The 16,898-nt window shown below is 45.1% G+C and overlaps 1 protein-coding gene across 1 annotated transcript in view; it reads right to left on the minus strand.

The window, feature by feature from the left end:
• LOC143982973 (multidrug and toxin extrusion protein 1-like) overlaps nt 1-16,898 on the minus strand; it is a 131,702-nt gene that overhangs the window by 101,401 nt on the left and 13,403 nt on the right. Inside the window, exon 4 of the mRNA XM_077482157.1 lies at nt 3,774-3,922. Within this exon, the coding sequence (XP_077338283.1) occupies nt 3,774-3,922 (149 nt within the window). The remainder of the gene's footprint in view (nt 1-3,773; nt 3,923-16,898) is intronic.

Raw genomic sequence — 16,898 nt, forward strand, 5'->3', positions numbered from 1 at the left:
GGGTGCAATGTTTAAGTTGAATGGGGAATTTGTCTTTAACATTCAGCTCTGTTGCATAGCAGAACTAAAACATACATAAGCAATATTTTTTAATGTTTTGTTTCTCATTTCCATTCAACCAAACCTCACAGATGGACCAGTATCTGGGTTGATACTATGATTGTTACAGCATTAATGCCTAGGTCTAAGTTTCAGGCTTTCACATTGGTCCCTTCTGTACTTTATTCAACATGTAAAGGTTAGAAAAATATATCAATATTAGAAATATACTTTATTCAGTCTGTACATTTTATACACTGGGCAGAAGGGTTGTGCCCAGCCCTTGAGCCATCTGAAGAAATTTATTGGTTTGGATTAGAATGCTAAACTGTCTTCACTAAAAGTAATATTCTCTTCTCTTGTCTATTGCTACATGTAAAATGCTGTGTGGCACCTGGGAATGCTTCATGAGAATACACCTTAAGACCTAGGATCATTATTTATAGCATAGGGAAGGGTGAAAACCCTGTATTTGCTCTCTGTGTCCCGTCTGTGCAAAATTCTCTGAAGTGTTACCTTTACATACTCTTTTAGCTATTGATTGTACTTCCTGCTTTGACTTCCTAAAAGGACAGGTTCAACTTTAGCAACATGTTACATGTTACACACATATTTAGGGTGTAACATATATAATGTTGCAAAGCTCCATCACCCCTTACCCTCTATCCCCCCATGACAGCAGGCGGAGGTTTCTTTCTCCTAAAGTATGCACCACTTTACAGGCAGCGTAAGAGCACCTCCAGGCATTATATTTGAAGGAATTTTTCATTTTTATTGTTTCAGATTAAGTGGGGTTCACACTTTAAGTGAAACAATAAAAATGAAAAATTCCTTTAAATATAGTGCCTGGGGGGTCCCCTTAGTCTGCCTGTAGAGTGGCACATCTGTAGCATGTATAGAAAATGCTGCAGCAAAAATTATATTTCTTAAGAAAAAAATTTAGTCAAATCGCATTTAAATTGACTCATGGTTGCAATTGTTGGCACCCGGGTATTTAAAAAAAAGAAAAGAAAAGAAAAAAAAAAAAGGCGTGGTGTCACCCCCTCCCCCCAGCCCAAATCCATACCAGACCCTTAGCCGAGCACGCAGCCTGGCAGACCAGGAAAGTGGGGGGGGGGGGGTGAGGGCCTCTTCCTGACAACCCTGGGTGGTGGTTGTGGGAGTCTGCAGACAGGGGGCTTATCTGAATCTGGAAGCCCTCTTTAACAAGGCCCAGCCCCCCCCCCATGCGAATGAGTATGGAGTATATTGCACTCCTACTCATTCCCCCAAAAAAGTGTAAAAAAAAAAGAAAAAAAAAGGAGTAGACAGTTTTTGACAAGTCGTTTTTTTTTTACGTTTTGGTGCGGGGGTTCCCTTTAGAATCCATACCAGACCTGTAGATCTATCTCACGCCGCCCGCCGCACCACCAAACCCCCAAAAAAACCTCTGGCCTCGTTGAGCGCTGGGACTGCCTGCTCCTCCATCTGACATTTGTTAAATAGCTCAGGGGTGGCATCACCCTGCTGACCCCACCTCCTTGTGAAATCATCGACCCAGCATGCCCCAGAGGGTGACGGGGGCTCATAAAAAGGTCGGGTATGGATTTTGGGGGGGGGGGCACGTCGTTTTTTTTTGTTTTGTTTTTTACGTTTTGGTGTGGGGGTTCCCTTTAGAATCCATACCAGACCTGAAGGAATTTTTGGAAATTTCTATTGCCGGCATTGTTTTGTTTACATTTCAGCTGTCAGTGGAGAAGCCCGTGCTGTGTCCCGATATCTCAGTGTGAAGTGCTGGTACTAATGCTGCCCAGCTCTGCCCTATTGTTTTGTACAGATGACTCACCTGCAGACCTTGTGTTTACATGTAAATAACCGGCATTCATATGTAAATAGCTGCGGCTGGTGGCATTGATATGTAAATAAAGGCAGCATTCATATATATATCATGCCCCCCCTGCAGTGAGGAGATGATGTGCTGTAACCTCTAGCAACCAATCAGTGAGCAGTATTACTGTACAGTAATCTATAGCAACCAACTTACAAGCAGAAATCATTTGCTGTAACCTCTAGCAACTAATCAGTGAGCCGTAATGTGTGCTGTAATCTCTAGCAACCAATCAGTAAGTAGTAATTATATGCTGTAACCGCTGGCAACCAATCGCAATTGCTGCCTGATCTGATACAGTAAACTGATTTTAAGTCTAGCTGCCATTTATTGTATGTCTCAGAGCAGGTGGAGAGTAAAATTACATGAGGGGGGGCCCAAGAAAATTTTTGCCCAGGGTCCAATCAATATTAAAGATGGCCCTGGCCATGACAACTGATCAGTGATAGGGAGCGTGGTCAAGTACAGCATGTGAGCAGCTGCTTTTTACAGAGCTCCCAACATATATTCTAATTTGACCTGGTTACCAGCATCGTAGGCTACCTGCTTTAGCTCCGAGCAATCTAGGACACCCGCAGCAACTCCCGGACCGATTTGCCTTTGTTAGATTAACATGATGGCCCGTAGAAAAAAAGAAGAGGGTACACGGCAGGATCAACAACATGGCGCCACAGAGGCCCTTCCACAGCACACTCATGGTGTGTAGAAGAACAAGGAGGCTGCAAGTAAACCACCTAAAACCCCTAAAGATCCGGCTGGGGAGCCTCCCAAAGACATGGAATATTATGCTCAGAAGCTGACAGAGTTGTTTGAACAGGATGGCTAGTCAGCGGATGATAATGTTTCAGATGCGCTGGATAAAGAAATGGCAGAGGTGGAAGAAGGGCAGGGAGATGCCACCATTACAGTCCTGACAACTGTCTTGCTGAGCTGGAGGAGGATGAGGAGAATGGAGAGGAGGAGGGAGAACAACCGACTTTAGCAGACATTCTGAGGGCTGTTAAACATAACAAGTGCACTGCCTCTGTTAATAACCTGCAAGAATGATTTGGAGGATTAAAAGAGGAGGTCATTCTGATAAGGCAGTATCTGCAAAAGATAAGGGAAAGGACAACGGCTGCAAAAAGCAGAATTAGTGAGACAGAGGACAAGCTTCCCCCTCTTCTCAAGGAGACTTAATCTACTACCTGCCTAGCCAAAGCTACTGATATGCGGGCCGCAGACTTTGAAAATCGTCTAAAGCGAAATAATTTACGCAGTAGCAATTCTCAGTGAATTTAAGGTGTTCATGAGATATTTTGTTCTAGTTTTGCCCTTTGCATGCTTTATCCTTGGAAATAGTTGCTCAAAAATATAAGTGCTGCTGCCGAAAAACAGATGACAAATGATTGTGAAGAGTGGGATTTTTTTGGGAATGATAAAACGTATAAAAGTCCAGGAAAAAGATACTTCAGCCACATGTGTTTGCTAAATGTAAATGCATCCCCCCCCCCAAAAAAAAAATCAACAATTTTAAGTTTACAATTTTGTGTTGCGACACATTTTTAGCTGTCTTGAGCCATAGGTTGGACACCCCTGTTCTAAATGAATGCCAGCTAAGGCTTATAGTGTATACAGTAACATCAGAAGATGTTTCAGGACTCTCACTTTTATTCTACATCTAGAACATTTTTGTATATGAACACTAATGGATCTTCTTATATAAAGCTAATTTATACAACATTTAAAATAATTTAAATAAGCCTATGGAGGACACATACATTTTCCAACAAACTTATGCTATATTGGAGATGTTTTTAAAGAAATAAAGCATGTATTATTATATTTGTAATACTCTACCATGCCCTTCTAAAGTAAACAACAGTACCTTGCTAAGTATTTGTCCAGTCCACAAAGCAGAAGGATGTTCTCGGTATTGATATAGAAGGCCCAGCATGGGAAACATGCCAGAGACAAGATGAGGATTGCTCGCTGGACAACGACCCCAATGTATTTCAAATTTTTCCCTCCATAAATCTTAAAGACGGTTAAAAGGTTAGTTGTATAAAAATGTTATGCACAAATACTTCATGTTTTAATTTAAAACACAAGATGAGCATATTGAGATCTGTTATATGCATTTATTTTTTATATGAATGCAAAGGGTACCCGTATTGTATGAAGAGAGACAGCACACACAACGGGGAACTCCCAGTCCAATTTTCAAGATCCTTTTTCAGGTGATCAGGCTCAGTGTTATCCTTACACACTACAGCAGAAACAAGTAAATGGTTTGAGCCGATAACTCTGTAATCCATATAGTGATTTTAATAGTTGGTTACAAAAAGTGACAGGCAAAACACTGACGCATTTCGACAGCCTTAGTCGTAGCATGTTGAAAATAAAAATGACAATATATTTAAACTCATATAAGCTCCACCCCAAAATCAATTTGCATGGTACATTGAAGCAATTAACTGAATCTATGATTTATCATTATTGATATGTTTTTTCTTTGTGACTCGTGTATGTAGGATGATCATGTATAGTACTCCACTGTGCTTTTATATAATTTGAAACATGTCATGTGATACAGTGCCTTGAAAAAGTATTCACACACCGTGAAATTTTCCACATTTTGTCATATTACAACCAGAAAACGTAAATGTATTTTATTTGGATTTTATGTGATAGATGGTAAAAAATGATTACGAATAAATATCTGAAAAGTGTGGCGTACATTTCTATTCAATCCCTTTTACTCTGATAACCCTAAATAAAATCGAATGAAGCCAATTGCCTTCAGAAGTCACCTAATTAGTAAATAGAGTCCACCTGTGTGTAATTTAATCTTAGTATAAATACAACTGCTCTGTGAAGCCCTCAGAGGTTTGTTAGAGAGCCTTGGTGAACAAACAGAATCATGAATGCCAAGGAACACACCAGACAGGTCAGGGATAAAGTTGTGGAAATGTTTAAAGCAGGGTTGGGTTATAAAAAAATATTCCAATCTCCAAACTGTTTCCGTGGCTGTAGCGAGAGGGGCACGCACTTGCATATTTGGTGGACCTGTCCAGTGGCACAGTGCTTCTGGACTGAAATATTTTTGGTTTTGTCCACTCTGTTCACCAGTTCATTGGATCCTGATCCAGCATTAGCCCTTCTCAATTTTTACCAGGGCCCAGATACGCCTTGCTTTGCAGGTCACCACCGCTGCTAAACAAACAATAGCTAAAGCATGGAAGACATCTACTCTGCGTTTGACTGAAGTTAAGAATAGAGTTACGCAAGGAATGATACATAGTAAAATTGAAGCTACTGTTAAAGATACTGTCCCTAGACATACCAAGATTTGGCAACCGTGGGTCGATCACTACTTACCCCCACATTTTGACCATCGGTTACTAGTACCATAAATCCCAGCCCCCCCTGAATAACAACCTATTCCTGATCCTTGGTAGCTGTTTAGGAACCGGCCGGCCGACTTACCCACCCTTCTGATCCCTCTTTTTTCACTTCCTCTACGATCCCATCCTGCCATCTCTCTCCCCCTCTTCCACTTTTCTTCTCTCATCTCTTCCCTTCTATTTGCCTTCTTTTTCCTATTTCTCCCTTTCTTCATCTACTCTTTTCGCCTTGTACTTTGATTTCTGTCTTAAGGATGTACCCAACTGTGATAAAGGTTCACCCTAGTGATGACCCTGGGTATAACCAGTTATGATTTGTATGTTTAGTATTTGTTTGCAAACACGAAATTAGATGTTCTGCTTTCCTTTTGAATATTAACATCCTGGCCTTTGTTTAAGATGTTCACGTTTTCTATACACTTTAAAGGTCAGACCATGAGAATATTTGTTCTCAAGAAGCTGTATATTATATTACATGGCTTTTATGTCACCACTATTACAACTTGATGCAGATCTAGGTACTATCTGTTATTATTTTTTCTTAATGTTGTGCAAGACGAATTGTAAACTTCTCTGCGTTGTATGTACCTTGCATTAATAAAAATTTTTGAAAAGAGAAAAAATATTCCAAGCTTTGAATATCTCGTGGAGCACTATTCAATCCATTATCCAAAAATGGAAAGAGCATGGCACAATTGCAAACCTACCAAGACATGGCCATCCACCTAAACTGACAGGCTGAGCAAGGAGAGCATTAATCAGAGAAGCAGCCAAGAGGCCCATGGTAACTCTAGAAGAGCTGCAGAGATTCACAGCTCAGGTGGGAGAATCTGTCCACAGGACAACTGTCAGTCATGTACGCCACAAATCTGGCCTTTATGGAAGAGTGGCAAGAAGAAAGCCATTGTTAAGGAAAGCCATAAGAAGTCCTGTTTGCGAGACGCCATGTGGGGGACATAGCAAACATGTGGAAGAAGGTGCTCTGGTCAAATGAGACCAAAATTAAACTTTTTGGCCTAAAAACAAAACGATATGTGTGGCAGAAAACTAACACTGCACATCACCCTGAACACACCCCCACGTGAAACATGGTGGTGGCAGCATCATGTTGTGGAGATGCTTTTCTTCAGCAGGGATAGGGAAGCTGGTCAGAGTTGATAGGTGATAGATGAATTGAGCCAAATACAGGGCAATCTTAGAAGAAAACCTGTTAAAGTCTGCTAAAGACTTGAGACGGAGGCGGAGGTTCACCTTCCAGCAAGACAACGACCCTAAACATACAGCCAGAGCTACAATGTAATGGTTTAGATCAAAGAATATTCATGTGTTAGAATGGCCCAATCAAAGTCCAGACCTAAATCCAATTGAGAATCTGTGACAAGATTTGGAAATTGCTGTTCACAGATGCTCTACATCCAATCTGACAGAGCTTGAGCTATTTTGCAAAGAACAATGGGCAAAAAATTCAATCTCTAGATGTGCAAAGCTGGTAAAGACATAACCAAAAAGACTTGCAGCTGTAATTGCAACAAAAGATGGTTCTACAAAGTATTCACTCAGGGGGGCCAAATACAAATGCACGCCACACTTTTCACATATTTATTTGTAAAAAAAAACAAATTTGAAAACCATTTACCGTATTTTTCGCTCCATAAGACGCACCTAGGTTTTAGAGGTTGAAAACAAGAAAAAAAAATATTCTGAACCAAATGGTGTACTAAAATATTTTCCAGTGCCCATGAAATGCAGAGTGACCATTACCATAGAAAGTAATGGCAGGGTATTGCAGAGTATTTGCAGAGTATTGTCAGAGTATTGGCAGGGTATTGGCAGGGTATTTGCAGGGTATTGGCAGAGTATTGGCAGAGTATTGGCAGAGTATTGGCAGAGTATTGGCAGGGTATTGCAGAGTATTGGCAGGGTACGGAAGAGTATCGGCAGGGTACGGAAGAGTATCGGCAGGGTATGGAGGGATTGCTGTGACTGCACTTGTCACAGAGCAGCGCTGTGGGCACTACACATGCAGCCCACAGCGCTGCTGCCATCCGGTCTCTCCTCTCCTCATTTGACAGAGCGATCACATTGCAAACGGCGGGTGCACCAAGATGGCCGCTGCTCCGGAGCTAGGCCGAAGCCGCGGCCTTTCCTAAGGCCGAGGCTGTGGAGTGCTGCGGAGCGCTCCGGAGCGCGGCGCCAATCGTATATGCGCACCATAAGACGCAGGCACATTTTCCCCCATATTTCTGGGGGAAAAAAGTGTGTCTTATGGTCCGAAAAAGAAGGTATCTTATTCCTTCCACTTCACAATTATGTGCCACTTTGTGTTGGTCTATCACATAAGATCCTAATAAAATACATTTATGTTTTTGGTTGTAACATGACACAATTTCAAGGGGTATGTATCGTTACATAGTTACATAGTAGGTGAGATTGAAAAAAGACACAATTCCATCAAGTCCAACCTATGTGTGTGATTATATGTCAGTATTACATTGTATATCCCTGTATGTTGTGGTCATTCTGGTGCTTATCTAATAGTTTTTTGAAACGATCAATGCCAACCGCTGAGACCACCACCTGTGGAAGGGAATTCCACATCCTTGCCGCTCTTACAGTAAAGAACCCTCTACAGAGTTGGCCATGTGTCTTGCTAAACTCCCTTCCGGGAAAAAGTTTTATCCCTATTGTGGGGTCACTAGTACGTACTTTTCAAGGCACTGTGTATATCTTTTGTCTCCATCCTTTTCCTGCATTTTGGAACCTTGATATTAACCTCTTAATAGCTCAGTTAACTGCTTCAATTTACCATGAAAATTGATTTTGGGGTGGAGCTTAAAAGAGTTTAAATGTATTGCCATTTTTATATTCAACATGCTATGACTAAGGTTGTTGCCGAAATGCGTCAGTTGTTTTGCTTGTCACTTTTTGTAACCAACCATTAAAATCTCTATATGGACTACAGAGTTGCCAGCTCAATCCTTTTATTTGTACCTGTATTGTACTTTAACCATCTCTGGCCCACCGTATAGACAAATGACAGCGGGCGGGTGGCTCTCTCATTCTGGGATACGGCGCATTCCCCAGTCTCAGTAAAGAGCCAATGACAAGGCTCTTTACCCATGTGATCCGCTGTTTCCAATCACAGCTGATCACATGGGGAAAAAGGGAAATGCAGTTTATCGGCTTTCCTCTCCTCACAATGACAGTGTGTGAGGAGAGGAGATCCGATCAGCAGCATTTTCACATAGGTGAGACCTGCACAGATAATCAAAGCCCTGATTATCAGTGAGGCCCCAACAGTGCCCAGCAGCAATGCTGCTTTTCAGTGCCCATCAGTGGCGCCCATCAGTGTCACCTATCAGTGCTCATTAGTGCTGCATATCAGTGCCACCTATGAGTGATCATAAGTACTGCAAATTAGTGCCTCCTCATCCGTGGCCTTCAGTACCAGCCTATCAGTGCCCATCAGTGCAGCCTGATCAGCACACATCAGTGAAGGAGAAAAATGACTGATTTACAAACTTTTCTAGCAGAAACAAAAAACCCTTTTTTGTTCTTTAAATGTTTGGTATTTATTTTATTTTTAGCAAAAACACCAACAAAAGAAAGTGCTACCTGTCTCAATAAAAAAAAATGATAAAAGTTTAATTTGGTTACATCGTTGCATGACCGCGCAATTGTCATTCAAAGTGCCTCAGCGCTGAAAATTGGCCTAGGCAGGAAGAGGTGAAAGTGCCCAGTATTGAAGCTGTTATTATCAGGCCTGCAAAGATTCATAAAAAGCAAAGTGATGAGATGGGAATGACCTGGTAAACTGTATTATTCAGTTTGAAATTATTTATTCATGGTCCACAGGAAACTGCTATCAGTAAAAAAGCATTTCTCTCCGTTGACGCCGATCCTGGGTAACCCTAGCTTTGCACCAGGTCTGTCCAATACACAATTTCAACCGTTATGGAACTCTAATCTCACTATGGCCGCTCAGTTCGTCATACGGGGTAAATGGCCTTCCATCCCGGACCTTATGGACCCTTCTGGGCCGTATCGCCTGGCTTTCTGGAACGCCGCACGTCTACACCACTTTCTTCACTCTATTCCGAACCCTTCAGACCACGCCAGGCCACTTACGGCATTCGAGGAATACTGTTCCGACACTGAACCGGTCTCTCGAACCCTTTCTAAAATGTATGTCCTGCTTATTACACCTACACAGCCACCGCATATTGCAGGACTTACAAAATGGGAGGCGGATCTGGGCCGCACCTTTACACAACCACAAATTGATAATATACTGCGATTCGCTCTGCGGTCCTCGATATGCACCAAAACTCAAGAGACGAACTATAAAATCCTTGTCAGATGGTACTTGACACCTAGTCGCCTACACCGTATCTACCCTGACGCATCTGAGTGCTGCTGGCGCTGTGGCGAGGAAAGGGGCACTATTTTTCATATTTTCTGGTCCTGCCCTAGGCTCTCAGAGTTTTGGGCGGCGGTCCGGACCATCTCTCAAAAATTTACCGAGTGGCGAATCCCTAATGACCCAGCCTTCTTTTTACTGCATGTTTCAGACATTCCCCCTAGGAAATACACACGATCGATACTACGTCACCTAACGAATGCAGCCAAGTCCTGCATCCCCTTGCTTTGGAAACAACAGACACCGCCTTCCGCGGCGATGTGGATGCGGAAGGTGGAAGATATAAACAAGATGGAGGATCTGGTGCTTACAGCCCAAGATCGTCAGGAGGCGTATCGCAAGACTTGGTCTCTTTGGAATGCGTTTATATACTCAGATGAGGGCAAACTCCTGTTTGGCAACTAATTGACTTACTATTTCTAGGAGGCATGCCGTGTGGGCGACGCTGATCCCACCCCTTCCTTCCACCCCCCTTCCACGCCCACTACCGCCTTCCTTTGCCTCTCCGCCCCCCCCCCACCCCTCTTCCCCATCCCTCCTTCTTTTCTATTACTCTTTTGCTTTTATCTCTGTCCTCACTCCCTTTCTGGGCCGCGGTCCCAAACCTGCTCGTGAGGTTCTTATGCCAAGGCGCGAAATGAGGCTTTGGCGTATCTGACTTATGGAGCATGGCACAGATGTCAGTACCGGTACTGACCAGATGGGTTTTACCTACGAAGCCAGCGGACAGGGCATGTTAGATTGATGGATTATATGTTGCCATGCCTGTACACGTATAGTGAGTTTGTGAGGCTGCGACCTCTTTCCTCTTCTTTTTGTTTTATTTCTTGTTGTCTGTTTGGGGGTCTTCCCCATATGTGTGTTCTTATTTTTCAAAAACCTAATAAAGTTGATATTTGCAAAAAAAAAAAAAAAAAGCATTTCTCTGACAGGGCAGACCTTTTTCTTTAGAGGGTCTAACCAGTGCGCAGGTGAAGGAGTAAAGTAAAAGCGAGGATAAATTAGTATACTGTAAGTAAGGTTAAGTGCAGTAAAACTGTTCAAGTTTTTTTAAACACTTCAGCCCTGGAAGGATTTGCCCCCTTCCTGACCAGGCCATTATTTGCGATATGGCACTGTGTCGTTTTAACTGACAATTGCGTGGGCGTGCGATGTTGTACCCAGACAAAATTTATGTAATTTTTTTCCCACAAATAGAGATTTCTTTTGGTGTTTTTTGATCACCTCTACGGTTTTTATTTTTTGCATTATAACAAAATGCGACAATTTTGAAAAAAACACAATATTTTGTAGTATTTTGCAATAATAAATATCCCCACAGAAATAAAAAAAATTAGGATTTTTACGTCATACTTCCCTATAAAATCATTTTCTTGGGTACATCACGGGACACAGAGCAACCATAATAATGTCTATATGGGTTATACGCCACCTACTGGTGAATGGACACTGGCAGATAGTCAAACAGGAAGTCCACCCCTATAAAACCCCTCCTACACAGGAAGGACCTCAGTTTTGTAGCAAAGCAATGAATATCCCAAAAAAGATGGGAGGGACCTCTGTGTCTCGTGATATACTCCAAGAAAAGGATTTTACAGGTAAGTATGATGGAAAAATCCTCTGCTCCCTCTGCGATGGCAAGATAAGGTCGGCAACCTTACCCTTGTACCGTGGATCAAGGAGAGTGGCCAGCCAGTAATGGTCCCTCTCCTTGGTCCGAAGAATACGAGGATCCTTCCGCAGGCTTTGCAGGATCAGGGAGGCCATGCAGTGTAGGTTAGCTGAGGCATTCGGTCCGGAGTCCTCTGGGTCACTAAGGACAACATGATCCGCAGCTACCTCCTCCCAGCCACGTACAAGTCCACGGGTTTCTTGGGACTGTAAATCATCCCTACAAGACTGCTGCTGCTGCTGCTGATGCTGAGTGCCAGCCTCCACCTCCATGCTGACACAATCATCCTCCTCCTCCTCCTCCTCATCCTCTTCCTGTGTGATGGGTGGCACAGCAGGAACACTGTCTGCATAAAGGGGCAAGGAAGTCCTCCTCTTCCTGCCTCTGTTCTGCCTCAACTGCCCTGTCCATTATTCCACGCAGCGTATGCTCCAAGAGGTGGACAAGAGGTACAGGACAGTGCATGCATCCCTGATCATGCCCCACTGGCGTGGTGAGAAAAAAACCAAGCTCCCCTGACCCTGTCCTGGTGCGGTAGTCGCACAGGTACTCATTGATGGCTCTCTGCTGCGTGTACAGCCGCTGCAGCATGGCCAACGTTGAGTTCCACCTGGTGGGCATGTCACATATAAGGCTGTTCTTGGGCAGGTTCAACTCCTTTTGGAGCTCAGCCAGCCGAGCACAGGCATTAAATGATCGGCGGAAATGCACACAGACTTTCCTGGCCTGCTTCAGGACATCCTGTAAGCCCGGGTACCTGCCCAAGAACTGCTACACCACCAGGTTAAGGACGTGAGCTACACAGGGCACATGGGTCAGTTGTCCCTGTCGGAGGGCAGAGAGGAGGTTGGTGCCGTTGTCGCAAACCACCATTCCTGGCTTAAGCTGGCGTGGCGTCAACCACCTCTCGGCCTGCCCCTGCAGAGCTGACAAAACATCCACCCCAGTGTGGCTCCTGTCCCCCAAACAAACCAGCGCAAGCATCGTTTTGCCTGCGTACTTGCGTAGCCCCTGGAACGCCTACGGAGCACCGCTGGTTCTGAGGACAGAGCACTGGAAGAGACCATGGAGGAAGAAGAAGAGGAGGGGGTGGAGGAGAGAGGTGTGTCACAACCAATAGTAGCATTTTGGAGGCGTGGCGGCGGAACAACCTCCAACACTACTGCACCTTGTCCTGCATCCTTCCCAGCTGCCAGAAGAGTGACCCAATGGGCCATGAAAGACAGGTAACGTCCCTGTCCATGCCTGCTGGACCATGAGTCAGCGGTAATATGCACCTTACCTCTGACCGCCCTGTCCAGCGAGGCAAGGACATTGCCTTCCACATGCCGGTAGAGAGCCGGAATCGCCTTCCGTGAGAAAAAGTGGCGTTTGGGGACCTGCCACTGAGGAACCGCACATTGTACAAACTCACGGAAGGGGGCCAAGTCTACCAACTGAAAAGGCAGCAGTTGAAGTGCTAGCAATTTAGCCAAGCTAGCATTCAACCGCTGGGCATGTGGATGGCTGGGAGTGAACTTCTTTCGCCGGTCCAGCAGCTGGGGCAGGGACATTTGCCTGCTATAATCGGACGTGGGTGTACTGCTAGCAGAGTGCCCGGAAGCACTTGGCTGTCACACACCTAATTCTACACCTTCATTCCTCTCAGAGCAGGTTTCAGAGAGGACTGAAGGTCTAGTGGGGTTGGAGATCCCAGCTGATGAGGAGCAAGGAGAGGTCCGCTTTGTTCTTAGGTGTTGGTCTTTGAGGTACGCTTGCCAACGAGCTGCATGGCAGGTCAACATATGTCTGGTCAAGCATGTGGTGCCCAAGCGGCTGATGTTTTGGCCACGCGAGATACGCTTGAGACATATGTTGCAAATAGCAGCGGTGCGATCTGATGCACTCTTCTCAAAAAAGGCCCACACCAAAGAACTTTTAGAATAACGCGCAGAGGCAGCGCCCTGCACAGGCGGAGCTCTGCGGTGTGATTCAGTCGGTGTGCTGCCCCTAAGCTGGCCCCCGGAGGGCATCCTGCCTCGTTGGACATGTGCCTCCTCCACCTCCTCCTCCTCTCTCCTACCAGGCACCCACGTGGAGTCAGTGCCCTCATCATCCCCTCCCTCTTCATCGCTGGAGCAAACCTGGCAGTATGCTGCAGCTTGTGGAACATGACTGCCAGATTGCTGTCCTTCTTGTGCATCCCCTCTCTCTGCATTCACGCTACTGCCTTCCTCTAGCTGAGTATCATCATCAGAGCCTACAAAACACTGGGCATCCTCCTGGAGCATGTACCCAACACTGTGCTCAAAGAGTTCAGGAGCCTCCTCAGGAGGACGTGGTGGGTCTAGGGAAGGAGTCACTGATGATGACATTGAGAGGAGGGAAGACGATGCGTTGGCAGCTGCTTTGCTAGTACCCTGAGCCTGGGTGAGAGCGGATGAGGGGGATGAAGAGGGCTTGGTCATCCACTCTACCAAGTCGTTGGCATGTTGCGGCTCAACATGTCCAGCTGCCGAAAAGAAGGACAAGCGTGTCCCATGGCCACGTGCTGATGACGACGATGCACCGCGTTCACGACCAGCACTGTTGTCTCTAGACACAGAGCCTGCTTGCCCTCTTTTATCGGCTCGCGCCTGTCTGCCTCTCCTTGCTGGCCTTCCAGACATGGTAATGGCCTGAAGGGAGTTGGGAAAACCAGCAATTGGGTAGTGTATATTGTGCTGGAGGCACACACAACTTCCACTAACTCCTGCAGATGGCAGATGGCTCAAATAGAGAAGAGCTATGTAGGTGGATATAGCGGTGTATACTGGGTTCAGAGCACGCAGACAGCACGCACAATCTCCTACCGCTGACTGCAAGCTCTATTTAAAACGAGCAAGATTGTTTGCTATATAGGTGGATATAGCGGTGTATACTGGGTTCAGAGCATGCAGACAGCACGCACAAGCTCCTACCGCTGACTGCAAGCTCTATTTAAAACGAGCAAGATAGTTTGCTATATAGGTGGATATAGCGGTGTGTACTGGGTTCAGAGCACGCAGACAGCACGCACAAGCTCCTACCGCTGACTGCAAGCTCCATTTAAAACGAGCAAGATAGTTAGCTTTATAGGTGGATATAGTGGTGTATACTGGCTTCAGAGCACGCAGACAGCACGCACAATCTCCTAACACTGACTGAAAGCTCTATTTAAAACGAGCAAGATAGTTAGCTATATAGGTGGATATAGCGGTGTGTACTGGGTTCAGAGCACGCAGACAGCACGCACAAGCTTCTAACACTGACTGCAAGCTCTATTATAAAAGATAGATATATCGCTAGCTACATAGGTGAATATAGCGGTGTATACTGCGGTCAGGGCACGCAGACAACAACCACTGCAGAAGAGCAAGAACGTAAAAAGGGGCGATAACGATCGTGTATACTGTGTTGAAGGTACACAGAACACCCACTAACTGCTACAGACGCCAACACACTACACAAGGCCGCCGCGCTGGCGGCCTTATATAGTGTGGGGCGTGTACTACACAGCCTGAGCTATGATTGGCCACAGGCATCCTGCCTGTGGCCAATCATGGCTCTCCTCACTGCCGGCGCTGTGATTGGCCATGCATGCGGGGTCACAGTGCATGCTTGGCCAATCATGAGCCAGCAATGCACTGTGCCATCGCAGTGCATTGTGGGCCGTGAGTGCCACATGAATTTGGCGCGAACGGCCCATAACGTTTGGAATTCGCCGAACGGGCGAACAGCCGATGTTCGAGTCGAACATATGTTCGACTCGAACACGAAGCTCATCCCTACCCAGGAGCGACTCCCGCAAGACTCGCTATGTCAGTGTACCAAGCCCTCCTGGTCTAATTCGGCTAACATTATTATCAGTGTTACCCCCTTCTGGATTCTTCGCAAAAGAAGTGTCAGAAGTCAAAACAGAGGGAAAGTGTAAAATAAGGGAGAACTGGTCCCTAAGGTGTTACCAGTGCATCTACCCCTATTGCCAGTGGGACCCTCAACCCAGATACAACCAGTCCCAGAACTTGGAATCTAGTAGCTTCACCTGCAGAGTTCCTTTTGCCACTATTATATGCCTGAAATATGCATGGATGATAGAGACAGTCCGTGTGCTGTCCCAGACAGAATGTGGTTCAGCTTCCTGAGCCGCATGACTCCTGGTGCTGCCCTGGTGGTTGATATAAATGCCCCTGCAGAGGCTTTCCCAGATAGAATCTACAACTGTTTTTTACCATAATCCAGAACATACTGGCCAAAAGTTCCAAGATATTTAATTCAACCTTTCTAGATTCCAAACCATCAATCGTTAGCTGTGCAACACCCTGGGAACAGAGCCCTCCGGCAATCCAATGCCTGGATCTTCAAGTTCCAGACAGAGAGAATAATCCTCTCCAAGACCTGGAGTAGGACTGTACATAAGGAATGTGCTTCAACCTAGATACAGCTTCCTACTGAAAAATGTATTGAAGGAAAATCTGGACCTGCTTCCCTGAGCAAAGGTTATTGAGGTATACTGAGATTGACACCCCCTTGTGCCTTTAGCAAATCCAGCACCAGAGCTAGGAGCTTTGTGAACCTCAAAAGCTGTGGCCAGCCTTAAGGATGGTCACAAAAAAGAAAACAGATGACTTTCTACTGCAATTTCAGAAATCTTTGATGAGGCTGGAAACAACCCGGTACATAAAGCTGTGTTACCTGATGATTATGGGCCCTGACATCTACCTCTTGCAGAGAGGTCATCACTGAACAGACCGAGCCTATCTGAAGCAGAAGGATGCTCAGCGGATTGAGATCTAAAGATAGACCTCAAGCCCCTATTCAGTTTTGAAGCTGCTACCATTTATTTGTTTTGCAATAATGAGCCCATAACTTTTGCTCCAACTCAAGGCAAAGACTGACCGGCTAAGGAAGGAGCAACTACCTCAGAGGCTGCTCAGAAATCTTATGGTCTGAGATACTCTCAAACACAGCAACGACGGGATGCCTCCCTCACTTAGCAGGGAAACCTGGGCAGTCTCCCATCCAAGTACTAATCAGGCTTGATCCGAGATCAGGTGCCTACCGTTATACGACCCTGTAAGTATGCAGGTACCCAAGCATGCATATACATGCGTGTGCGTATACAAGTATTCTTGCCATTCATGCATCTATGTATGCAGCTCAAGGCAATAAACACATTTGTATGTGTTCCTAGGCAAAAAAAAAACAAATATGTATGTAGTCCTAGGCAAATAAGCACAAATTGGATACAATTTAATGTAAATAAGCACAATGTATACAGTTTAATGCAACTAAGCACATATGTATACAGTTTAATGTGACTAAGCATATACGTATGCAGTACAAAGGAAAACATGCCAGCTTACGTTTAAGCAATATGCATTTATGGAAGCATGTAGGTATGTGCTTAAGCAAATTTGTGTTTAGGCAAAACACGAAGCACGTCCATTCCAACATGCACTTACACAATACGTGCTCATGGAGACATGCATTTATGGAATAAGCAGGCATGCATTT

The sequence above is a fragment of the Lithobates pipiens genome, unplaced genomic scaffold, assembly GCF_037356315.1.
Source record: "Lithobates pipiens isolate NorthernLeopardFrog02 unplaced genomic scaffold, aLitPip1_a1.2 Scaffold_16, whole genome shotgun sequence".
Taxonomy (NCBI): Eukaryota; Metazoa; Chordata; class Amphibia; order Anura; family Ranidae; genus Lithobates; species Lithobates pipiens.